At 44.0% G+C, this 12,974-nt stretch overlaps 1 protein-coding gene across 3 annotated transcripts in view; it reads right to left on the bottom strand.

The window, feature by feature from the left end:
• The window catches only part of LOC132405022 (methyl-CpG-binding domain protein 3-like), a 127,966-nt gene extending 119,010 nt beyond the window's left edge, over window positions 1-8,956 (bottom strand). The window contains exon 1 of one of the 3 annotated variants that reach the window (XM_059989720.1): window positions 7,855-8,956. In XM_059989720.1, coding sequence (XP_059845703.1) covers window positions 7,855-8,564 — 710 coding nt within the window. In that variant the 5' untranslated portion in view covers window positions 8,565-8,956. The remainder of the gene's footprint in view (window positions 1-7,854) is intronic. The other 2 variants (XM_059989719.1, XM_059989718.1) reach the window with 2 other exon arrangements.
• Window positions 8,957-12,974: the final 4,018 nt, after the last annotated feature.

Here is a 12,974-nt window from a genome sequence, read left to right as displayed (position 1 = left end):
GGCAGTGTGCTTTGGGTCGTTGTCCTGCTAAAAGATGATGTCTTTGAGTGGCCCAGTCAAAGTCTTGACATGAACCCAACTGCACATCTCAGTCAAAACCTCAAGACTGGTGTCCACTGCCACTCCCCGAATAACCTGGCACAGCTTAAACCATGTTGAAAGGAGGAACGGGAAAATCTTGCTGCAATACATTGTGCAAAGCGAATAGAGACTTATCCAAAAAGACTACTGGCTGTAAGTGCTGCAAGAAGTAGTTCAACTTAGTACTGAACAAAGGAGTATGAATACTTTTTAACTGCTGACAGTACAGTTTTTAAATTTTTAGTTTTTCATGCTTTACATTCATCTAATTTTGGGCTCTACTGTGAAAAGAGAAGCGTGTGATTTACAAATAAAAATTCTCAACTAAATCGATCAACCTCCCTGCTTGTAATATTTATTTGTGAACAAAAAGTTAGGGCTGAATACTTTTTCAAGACACTGTATTTAAAACACGGTTATTTAAAACAAGGTTTCTTGGCCTGGGCTGTTTATTCCCCACCATAGATGCCGCCTGACCTGGTGAGTTGCTCCAGCATTTTGCGTGTGTTGCTCATGGAAAAAACATTCTGGCTTATCCAATCATTCCATACAGCTACACTTTTCCAGTCCTGGCAACAACTTCATAAATCTCCTCTGCACTTCGTCCAATGCTATCACAACTTTCCTGCAATGCAGTGACCAGATCAGAATACTAATAGGCCACCCCCATCCCTTGAAAGTCATCAATATCAGTATTTTCCATAACACAGAGCCAAGTCATCTGTGCATCCTTCAAGAAACATCAGCTGAAAGAAATGTAAATGTAAGAGATACCACAGATGCTGGAAATCCTGCATCTAGAAAAGTGGCCAATGAGTGGATATCACTGATTTTGATTTAAATACAAGGACCATAATTACAAAATATCAGCTGAATCAAAAGCCTAAAAGAAAAGAATAGATGATAATGAAGAAATTTGTTCTGATAAAGCAGGGCTTGCCAATCTGGGGTCCTGACCCCTTGCCAGGGCCTTTATGTAAGAACAGAATATACTGACATTGGAGAGGGTTCAAAGGAGATTCATGAAAATGATTCCAGGATTGGAAAGGCTTATCATACGAGGAACGTTTAATGGCTCTGGAACTCTTCCCACCGGAATTCAGAAGAATGAGAGGTGACCTCATTGAAACATGTCGAATGTTGAAAGGCATCGATAAAGTGGATATGGAGAGGGTGATTCCTTTAGTGGGGGGGGGGGGGGGGGGGGAGAGTCTAAGACCAAAAGACACAGCCTCAGAATAGAGGGACATCAATTTAGAATGGAGATGAGGATGAACTTTTTTTAGCCTGAGAGTGGTGAATCTGTGGAATTCATTGCCACAGGTGGCTGTGGAGGCCAAGTCATTGGGTATATTTAAGGCAGAGGTTGATAGGTTCTTGATTCATTGGGGCATGAAGGGTTTGGAGCTCAGAGGGAGAATAGATCAACCATGATGAAACGGCAGAGCTGACTCAATGGGTCAAATTCTGCTCCTATATTTAATGGACTTATTGGTCCATGGCATTAAAAAAGTTGGGAACCCTTGCATTAAAGGGATATAAACATGACAAATGGAATTCAGTCTACAGAACAATGAAACACAAAAGATTCTGAAGATGTTGGAAATCAAAAGCAAAACACAAAATTCTGGAGGAACTCCAGCAGGTCAGGCAGCATCTATGGAGGGGAATAAAACAGTTGACATTTCAAAGTCAGACCTCTCCACAGATACTGACTGACTTGTTGAGTTTCCCACCCCCTGAGCAATTGTGTGTGTTGCTAGAAAAAATGTTTATTTAGCCCCCTCTCTTCACCCCCCCACAAGCACACACAAAATCTCTAAGAGAAAATTTTATTCGCCGTCTCAAACTCCTGTGTAGTGATTTATGAAGATCTGAATGGCTATAACACCAGAATTAATTGCATCATTTTATAAAAGAAATCACCCCATATCCATTTCCAACTTCCTTAATGACACGTCTTACCCGCATTGAGGATCTCTAGCCATGCCACTCAATGTCCTATCTCCTACAGGGTATCGAAAAGAGTTCAAACTTCAAATTAAGTTTTATCAGAGTACATATATGTCACCATATTACATGCTGAGATTCCTTTTCCTGCGAGCGTACTCAGCAAATCTATAGAACAGTAACTACAACAGGATCAATGAAAGATCAAGTAGAGCATAGCAGACAGCAAACTGAAGTATAAATAAATAGCAATAAATAAAGATCATGAAGTAACAAGATAAAAGCCCCTTAAAGCGAAATAATTGATTGTGCGAATATCTCAATAGATGAGTGCAGTTGTCCCCTTTTGCTCAAAAGCCCGATGACCCAAAATGGTGACAATCAGAATATAGAACACTTTAGCAAAATTGTGCCGACTTTTTAACCTACTCTAAGATTCATCTAACACAAGGATTCCCAGCCTAGGGTCCACAGACCCTTTGCTTAATGGTATTGGTTCATGGCATAAAGAAACTTTGGGAACCCCTGACCGAAACCTTCTTCATGCAAATCCTAAAACTGGATACTTTTTTCCAATAAACACATTTAATATTGGAGCATTTTTCTCAACAAATAAATAAAGTATAATGTTTTTTTAATGTTAATCGGGTTTTGCTTATCTAGTTTTAGGATTTACATGAAGATCTGATCACATTTTAGGTCATATTTATGCAAAGAGCAAAAATTCTACAGTGTTACAAAACTTTCTAGCACTACTGAATATAGATTGCTCCTGCGTATCTACCTTTCTTACAATTCCTTTAGCTAGGTTTGAAACCTAATCATTAGCTATCGTCATCATCCTCATTATGTGCTGTGTCGTATGACGTGTGATCATGGACTTGACCATGATTGCTCTTGGCAAATTTTTTCTACATTATTGTTTTGCCGTTGTCTTTTTCTGGGCAGTGTCTTTATAAAACGGATAACCTCAGTCATTCTCGATACTCTTCAGAGATTGTCTGCTTGATATCAGTGGTCACTTGTGATATGCACCAGCAGCTCAGCTGACCATCCACCACCTGCTCCCGTGACCCTTCAGGTGACCCTGATCCGGGGAGGGTAGCTAAGCAGGTGTTACACTTTGCCCAAGAGTGACCTGCAGGCTAGCAGAGGGAAGGAGTGTCTTTGGTAGGGATGAATTCCTACCCCGCCACACTAGAAATCACAAACGCAAGGGCCCAAACACTGAGTTCTGGGGAATGCCTTGCTTCCAGTCAACATTACACCCATCAACGTGACACCTGCCAATTGCTGCTATTTCACTAACTACTGAAGTAACTTGCAACTCTTCCCAGGGTGCCGCAAACCCTTTCATGCAGTGCTGTCAGAAGAAAAAAGCATCCATCATCAAGAAGGAAGTAGAAAAGCTGAAGTCCCTCACCTCCTGGTTCAGGAGCAATTAGTATCCTACAAATATCAGGCTCCTGAAACAAGGTGGGTAACTTCACACACCTCAACAATGAACTGATTTCACAAGATATGGACTCACTTTTACATCATAACTCCACAACAATTTTTTTTGAATTTTCACAATCTCATTTTTTGCACATTACTTGTTTGTCAGTCTTCATGAGTTTCATAAATTCTATTGTATTTATTTATTTTCCTCGAAATACATACATCTGAGGATAGTATACGGTGACATAAATGTGCTTTTGAGATCTTGTCTGCCAGATGTGACCTTCTCCTAAAACATCCACATCCATTCCACCAACTCAAATTGATCTGAAAGCTATATTCTGTTGCTTTAGACAGATGGCAATAACGTGTACACCACCAGTTAACCCACTGTGTAGGTTGTACCTATCTCCCTCAGTAGACAACAGTACAGTGTTGACAGCCTTTCACTCCCACCTTCACTCCTCAAAGTAAATTTATCAATAATGTCACTCTTAGATTTTGGGTTGCAACCAAAGAAATTATGGCCAGAGTTGTTTAGCACTTTCATGCAAGGGTGCTTATTCAGTGCGTCAAAAAAATCAAACTTGTGAATTTTCTGAACCCCACAAAATTGCTACTGCCAATATTTACAAAAGGATACAGTGTGAACTTCTCTCTGTTTCTGCTAAGAGTGATCAACACCATCTTTAGGCACTGGGACATACCATCTTAAATTACCAACAAAGTTAACTTAAGACTACATGTGAATCAGAATCTGATGCACTGCAGAATGTAGTTACAATCATATTATAAAATATACAGGTGTATATACCTGAAGTGTAGTATACAAACAAAATATATACATTTACAAATCCCCTTTACGAAACAAAAAGAGTATTTCACCACGTATGGCAGGAAAGTTACCAAAAAAAACATTCAGGAACCTTTAATAGGATATACCAGGGGAAGACACTGAAGTACGTACATTCAGCACAACAGTACAAAATAACAAGGGTGTGTGTGTGTGTGAGTGAGTGTGAGAGAGAGCGAGAGCGTGACCAGGTGTGTGCGTGAGTGAGTGAGTAAGAGTATAAGTACATACATATGGAGTGTGGTTACCCCAAGCACTCTCCAGCACAGTCATTACATAGAACCCTGAGATTCATTTGTTTGAGTAAATGATTAAGCAATAAATATTGAGAACAGGAAATGAAGAATCCTTGAAAGAGAGTCTGTAGGTTGCGGGAACTGCTCAGTGTTAGGGTAAGTGAAGTTGTCCCCTCTGGTTTAAGAGCCCGATGGCTGAGGGGTAACAAATGGAGAGAAAGAAGACCAGAAATTTAATCAAAGCATCAGTAATTCTCTCCCTTGCTTCTTTCAAGAATCCAAGTTACATGCCTCTGAGAATAGCACCTTACTGAATTACAAAGATGATAAATCTCTTAATACTTCCCCTTGACATCTGATATTCATTTGCCATCATCCCCCTCATTGTAAATCTTTCTTAAAGTAAACCACATCCTATGCCTCCACCTAAAGGTTACCTATTTGGTTCCTAATCGGCAGGCCTTGCATTTGGTTATCCTCTTTGTCTTTCCATACATAAAACACCTTTTTAATTAATTTACCAATATTTTGCATATTCCCTCTTCATTTCCTAATCACTTTAACTTTCATGTACAAAGCAAGAGGCTGGTGAATCTGTCAAACTGATTGGCACAGATGGCTGTGGTGGCCAAGTCATTGGCAGAGGTTGCTAGGTTCCTAATTAGTAAGTGTGTCAAAGGTTGCAAGGAAAATGCAGAAGAATGGGGATGAGAGGGAAAATAAATCAGCCGTGATCGAGCAGACACAATGGGCCAAATGGCCTAATTCTGCTCGACAATATTGTGTAAATGTCTTAGCAACATATATATAGCACGGGTGCCTAAGACTTTTGCACGGTACTATATTTGTCAACGTGGAGCAGAGAGCGAGCTTGTAAATCTGGTGGGGACAAATGATGTTGGGAATGATAAGGGTAGAGCACCACAGGAGGGGTATGGAACAGGTGGTAGAGGCGTGCCAGGGGCAGGGGGTGGCATGGGTGCAGACCTAAGACACCAAGCAAGGTGATTTGATTCCAAGCAACTGGTTAACTGATAATAAAGAACACCTCTTCGATGCTTCCTGCTCACCCCTCTCCCTTCCCCTTTTCCCAACCATGATTGCCCTCCCCCTGCCCCCTTCTCACTCTGTCCACAATAGAGACCCATATCAGAATCAGGTTCATCATCACTCACATACGTCATGAAATTTGTTTTGCAGCAGCAGAAGTACAGTGCAACATATAAAATTACTGCAGTACGGTGCAAAACCATTACGCAGCCCAGCTATACATGCCTAAGACTCTTGCACAGTCTATTGCATTCCAGATTTTCTGTTGGTTTATCTAATTGAAGCCTCTTGTTTCCATGTCCTCCAGGTACCTGTAGATTTGGCAGACTCTTTCCATCCCTTTGTGTAAACACACTTACTCCAAAACTCTAATTTCTTATCCAAATAGTTCAGAAACTGATTAACTTTCAAATAGCTGCTTCCTGTCCTCTGATGTAATAAAGCTAATCTTAAGATTAGAAACTTTACTCCTAATATATTTTCCCTTGTCTCAATAACGGTTGTAAAGCTAACCCTCTAATGGTTACACAAAAATGTTTTCCCATTGATACATCTTCTGCCTGTCCAACTCCATTCAATACCGCTAAATCCAAAATTATAATCCCCACTGACAGATACCCTCTCGTTGGGTTTGCCTCATCAAGGCTACAAGTAAAAATCCCCAAAACACAGTTTAGCGATTTGATATATTCTAAACCGACTGTACAACAGCTAACAGTAGGAAAATTTAAATGGTATTGCTTTCAAAAATATTAACCACAATCTAGACACAAGAGAACACAGATGCTGGAAAGAAGAGCAACCTGCTGGAATAATGAACGCGGTTGAGGAGAGGCAGTTGAGGAGGGGGAGGCAAATAATGAAGGAACCGCGAGTATCACAGGAGTCTCCTTTTGCCACCTACTTGTGACATTTACTGGGGATGTTGTTAAATGAAGGGCCCAAAACATTGTTGAGGATCCCTACCACCCATCCCACAAACTCTTTGACCCACTACCATTAAGAGGGAGGTACAGTAGCATCAGGACTAGGATTGCCAGACTGGGTAACGACTTCTTCCCTCAGGCTGTGAGACTAATGAATACTCTGCCCCCACCGAGGTCTTGGCTTTAACACAAGCTGTTTACTGTACTGTTTACCTATGCTGCCTGCATTTTGAATTACATTTTATTAACTTATTTATGGTAGTGTTTTGTTTTATGCGTGGCATGTGATATATGTTTTGTGGGTGCACCATGGTCTGGAAGAACGTTGTTTCGTTTGGTTGTACATATGTACCGTCGGATGGCAATAAAATCAAACTTGTCATCTGTTCAATTTGGGTTGAGACCTGCTCGACCCACTAAGTTCCTCCAGCTGAGTGTTATACAGAACATTCCTTTTTCCAAAAGCTTATTTTTTTTAAATGTCGTTTAAAATTCAATTTGCCAGGATACCAAACCCTGGCAGGTTCTTTAACCAGCAACCACTTCCCGCGCTACTAGCCCAACTCCTCTCCACTACCCATCTCTAAAGTCCCTTTCCTCGCTCAGCCCCATACACCTCCCTTTCACTCATCCCCTAACTCTGCCAGTTACCAACTAACCCGACAGCTTCCAACACACCATCCCATATCATCTCCCTTCCATACATCTCAACCTCCATCCACTTCACTCCCTCACTGTCTCCAACCCATCTACCTCAATCCCCTCACCTCATCTCCAATCCCATGCACCTCAACCCTCTCACTGTATCTCCAACCCCATCACCCAATCTCCAACTACTCATCCACCTCAACCCTCCTCACCTCATCTCCAACCTGAACGCCCTCACCCCCATCCACCCCTCAACTCAACTCCACCACCCCATCTCCAAGCCCCCTTACACCACCTACATTTCAACTCTCCCTCCCACCTCAACCCAACTCCACCCAGTTGGCAACTCACCTGTAGCACCCCATCGACTTCAAAACCCCTCAAACACACCCCATCGACTTCAAAACCCCTCAAACACACCCCATCGACTTCAAAACCCCTCAAACACACCCCATCTCGAAAAACCCATACCCTCATCCACCCCAACTAACAATCCACCTCCAAACACCCCCACCAGCCCACGTCAACTCTCCTCACCCTAAATCCACCACGCCGAACTCCAAAACCCTGGCGCTCACACATCTCAACTTCTCCCAACTGGAACCTGCCTGTCCCCTAAGCACAACCTCACCCCTCCCTCAAACACCAACATCCCCCGCATCCGACCCACCTGTAGTAATAAACATCGCTCTTGCCGGCGCTGAGACCCGATTTCCGGATCACCTCCTCCTTCTTCCAACCGGGAGGCAGACACGGGCAAATGGTCCTCTTCCTCTCCATAGCGGGGCTGGTCTCCGAGATCAACGGAGGCCGCTCGATCTTCAGCTGACAGCGGGGCTGAGCTGTCGGGGCGACCCGACCGAGCCGGGCCCCTCCTTCTCCTGCCGCTCTGCGCTGGGACCCCTTCTCCTCACCAGCTCCGCGCTTGGCCGCTCCCTCCGTACCCTCTGCGCGTTCGGACGCTCCCTCTGCGCGCTGGGTCGCTCCCTCTGCACCCTCAGCGCGCTGGGTCGCTCCCTCCGCACCCTCAGCGCGCTGGGTCGCTCCCTCCGCACCCTCAGCGCGCTGGGTCGCTCCCTCCGTACCCTCTGCGCGCTGGGTCGCTCCCTCCGAAACCTCTGCGCGCTGGGACGTTCCCTCCTCACCCGCTCCCCGCTGGGCCTCTTCCCCTCTACCCACTCCACGATGGAACCTTCCCCATCTACCGGCTCCACGCTGGAGCCCTCTCTCTCTGCCCGCACAGCGCCGGGGCCAAAATCCTCTACCCACTCCGCGCTGGGGCCCTACTCCACTGCCCACTCCGCGCTGTGGCCCTCCCCCTCTACCCCACAGCCCTCCCCCTCTACCCCCTCCGCGTCTAGGCCGTCCCCTCCGTCTCATCCAGCTCCACGCTGGGACTCTGTCTCCTATCGCTCCACGCTGGGACACCCTATCCTCCCCCGTCTCTCCGCGCTGGGACACCCTGTTTCCCCGCACTGAGACACTATATCTTCCCCGGTCTCTCCGAGAAGGAGCACTCTATCTTCTCCCGTGCCTCTACGCACGGACCCTCCGCCTCTACTCCCGCCGCTCTATGCTGGGACCCTCCGTCTCTACTCCCGCCGCTCCGTGCTGGGACCCTCCGTAGCTACTCTCGCCGCTCCGCGCTGGGACCCTCCGTCGCTACTCTCGCCGCTCCGCGCAGGGACCCTCCCCTTTGCCAGAGTCAGCTCCACCATACGGCCGTCCCACCCAGCGGAGCCGGCGGTGCCACCGCGCTCCTAGCAACCGCCGCCGACCCTTCCGCCAGACTACAAAGTAGTCCCTCGGCAAAAGTGAAATTCGTCCCAAGAACCTCTTGCTTTTTGTAAATAAAGAAAAAAATGTCTCAACAATCTTTTTCACAAGGAGCCGAAACTACTTGAATGGTTGTTTTTCTTTGTTTGCTTTCAAAGCAAGGCTTAAGTGAATATCCTTGCGCCGGGACCGGGTACGGACCAGCCGGGTGGCCGAGCATGGTTTTCCCGGGGGTCGGTGCCACTCTGCCCCGCTGCGGGCTGAGCGGGTGGGCACAGTGACAGCGCCGGGTGTTGGGGAATGGATACAATGTGTCTTCAAGGGAATACTGTGTATCACCTACTCGATACATGCGGGTCCAAATCACAAACATGCACTATAAGTTACGTATATGTTTTATTTAATATGGAACATCTAATATATATTTTATATTTTCATATTTTTAGAATAAATGTATATCAATTATAATAAATATAAATGCACATATTGTAAAATGTAATATTAGACATATAATATCTCATTGAATAGTTTTACTATATATTACAATGTATAAATGTATAACACAATATATTAAACATACCCATATGATATACTGTATATTTTGTAATTATTACATAACATTATTAACATAATACATATTTCATAATAAATCCTGATATACTTAAAATAAAATAATATATTATCTTTACACACAATAGAATAATATATTTTGTCATAAAAATAAACAACCTAAAAAATTGGGTCCTTCAGCCAACCAATTGATGGGCAAAGCCCACCTGAAGCAAAATCCTGGCAGATATGAAAATCAGATTCAGGTTCATTTTCATCGTGTTAAATTGTGAAATTTGTTTTTTTGTTTTGCAGCCACAGTATAGCGCAGAAGATAAAAATTACAATGAGCTACAAAATAAGCAATTAGTGTAGATTGCAACTGTACCATGGTTCACAATGAGCTCGTTGAAAAACATTGCAATATCGGGGTGAAGTGGTCTCGAAGTTAGCTGTGTGTGTGTTTGTGACAACAGATTAGCCAGGCTAAGAGGTACATTTACCATGTCCTCTCATTTGTTCAACCTGTACAAGGTAAACATTCTGGAGAAAACAAGCCTGGTGTTCAGTTAGTAAAGTTAATATTTCAAAGTAAATTTGTTATCAAACTATATATATATATATCACCATATACAACACTGAGACTCATTTTCTTGTGAACATTCATGATAAAAAGAAGAAACACAGTAGAATCAATGAAAGACCACATACAACAGGACTCTGTGAGTAAAATTGACTTAGGCCATAGAACATGGGAGCAGAATTAAGCCATTCAGCCCATCAAGTCTCCTCTGCCATTCCATCATTTCTGATTTATTATCCCTCTTGACCCCATTCTCCTGTTTTCTCCCAATAACCTTTCACGCCCTGACTAATCAAGAACCTATCAACCTCCATTTTAAATACATCCATTGATTTGGCCTCCACAGTTGTCTCAGGCAATGTATTTTACAGATTCAGCACAACATGGCTAAATGAATCCTTCCTTATCTCTATTCTAAAGGGACATCCTTGTGTTCTGAAGATAGACTCTCCCACTATTGGAAACATCCTCTCCACACCCACTCTAGCTAAGCCTTTCAGGTCAAGCCACCAATGTATTGACACATGGTCAGATAAGTATCAATTGCCACAGTGATTTTCTATATCAGGTTCACAGTGTCCAGGGAGGAAGGGTTTCCACACACATAGACTGCTGTTGGAAATGCTCACCATTGCAATTTTGCAAAATGCTTTGCTAGGAATTACCTGATGGAGTCAATGTCAATATCAGAATTAGGTTTATAATCACTGAACAGCCAATGCTCCGGGCTGAGACCCTTCATCAGGACTGGAAAGGAAGGGGAAAGATGGTGGGGGAGAGAGATCAACATCTGAGAATCTCTTGTGTTTTTTGTTTGTGTGAAGTGTTTTGTTGATGTTATTGTATTTCTTTGTTCTACGGTGAATGTTTGCAAAGAATAAAATAGTGGTGGGGCGGAGGTGGTGGCAGGGGGGAGCGGCGAAGGTTCGGCCTAAAATATTGACCATTTATTCCTCTCTATAGATGCTGCCTGACCTGCTGAATACCTCCAGCATTTTTTGTGAATTATTCTTGATTTCCAGCATCTGAAGAACCTCTTGTGTCTGTTATCACTGAGATATGTCATGAAATTTCTTATTTAGCAGCAGAAATACAGTACAAGACATAAAAATCAGTGTGTTACAAAAAAAATACATAGTGCAAAAGAGGAACAGTGAGATCAATCGCAAAGACAAGAAAGTCTGCAGACGTTGGAAATTCCAAGTCCTGCTGAAAGGCCTCGGCCTGAAACACCAACCCTTTTCTCTTTTCCATGGATGCTGCGTGACCTGCTGAGCCCCTCCAGCATTTGGTAATGGTGAGGTCATCTTCATTAGCTCATGGAAAATTTAGAAATCTGTTGGTGGCAGGGAAGAAGTTGTAATTAAAAAGTTGAATGTGAGTCTTCAGTCTCCTGTACCTCTTCTCTGATGGGGCGCTGTGCAGTTAGTGCAACACTATTACAGCTTGGGGTGCTGGGTAAGATCGAGGGTGTAATCTTAAGCTATTCCTTGAGCCATCTCACTTCGACGCTAAATGCAGTTTATTTCCTGAATAACACTTCGCTGCAAGATGTTAGAATGTCAGTGTCAGTGGCTAACACTTCTAAACAACTATTCTGCTCTTCTTCTAACCAATACATAGTCGGTGTTCTCACACCAGAAGTATTGCTCACTCTCTCCCTCTCTCTTCCATGGTCACCTCCTCTCTCTCCCTCCCTCTCGCTGCCTCTCCTTTTCCCTCTCTCTCCATAGCTTTCTCTCTTCCCTTTTTTCACTCTTTCTCTCTGTAACTCTCCCTCTAACATTCTCTCTCTCTCCCCTCCTTGATCTCTCCCTTCCACCCACTTCTCCCTCCATCTCCCCTCTCTCTCACACATTTTCTCTCCCTCTCCATTTGTTTCTTTCCCTTCCCCCTCTCTCTCCTGCCCCATCTTTCTCCCTCTCCCTCTTGCCACTCTCAATCACACTTTCTCTCCCTCTCCATTTTGTTTCTTTCCTTTTCTCCTCTCTCCCCTGCCCCATCTTCCTCCCTCTCACTCTCTCTTTATCTGTCTATCTCTCTCTTGCAGTAGTTTTCCCTCTCCCCCTCTCACTCTTTCTCTCCATATCTCTCCCACTAACTTGTTCTCTCACACTCTGTCTTTCCCTTCCCTCTCTCTCTCCACAAGACCATAAGACATAGGAGCAGAATGAGGCCATCTGAATTAGGCCATCGAGTCTGCTCCACCATTCAATCATGGCTAATCCTTTGTCTTCTCCTCTTCAACCCTATTTCCCGGCCTTCTCTCCATAACCTTTAATGCCGTGTCCAATCAAGCACCTATCAACTTTTGCCTTCAATACATCCAACGATCTGGCCTCCACAGCTGAATGTACCATCAAATTCCACAAATTCACCGCCCTCTGGCTAAAGAAATTTCTCCACATCTCTGTTTTGAATGGATGTCCCTCTATCCGGGGGCTGTGCCCTCTTGTCCTAGACTCCTAGACTCTCCCACCATGGGAAATATCTTTTCCACATCTACTCTCCTTCCCCATCTCCCTCCCTCTCTGCCTTTCTTTCATGCCATACCTCTCTCTCTCCATTTCTCACCCTCTATCTTGCTCTCACTCCTTCTCTCTCTCTCTTTCTCTCCTTCATCTCTCCCTTCCTCCCTCCTTCTCTCTCCCTCTGTCCCCCTTGCTCCTCCACCCCTCTCTCTCATGCTCTCTCTCTCTCTCTCTCTCTCATCACTATGCTGCTATGGCACTGTTTTGTGTATGTTGCTCACAGTTTATCATAGATGTTGTTTTGGCATTCCCTACTACATAAACATTTTACAACATGGATTCTCAAATGTTATATTAGAAGTAATATCAATATTATTAGTGCTGGCTTATTAACAGATATCATCAGCAACT

The sequence above is a fragment of the Hypanus sabinus genome, chromosome 14 (genome assembly GCF_030144855.1).
Source record: "Hypanus sabinus isolate sHypSab1 chromosome 14, sHypSab1.hap1, whole genome shotgun sequence".
Lineage (NCBI taxonomy): Eukaryota > Metazoa > Chordata > Chondrichthyes > Myliobatiformes > Dasyatidae > Hypanus > Hypanus sabinus.
The sequence above is the reverse complement of the archived record's forward strand: the minus strand, read 5'-3'. Positions and strand labels throughout refer to the sequence as shown.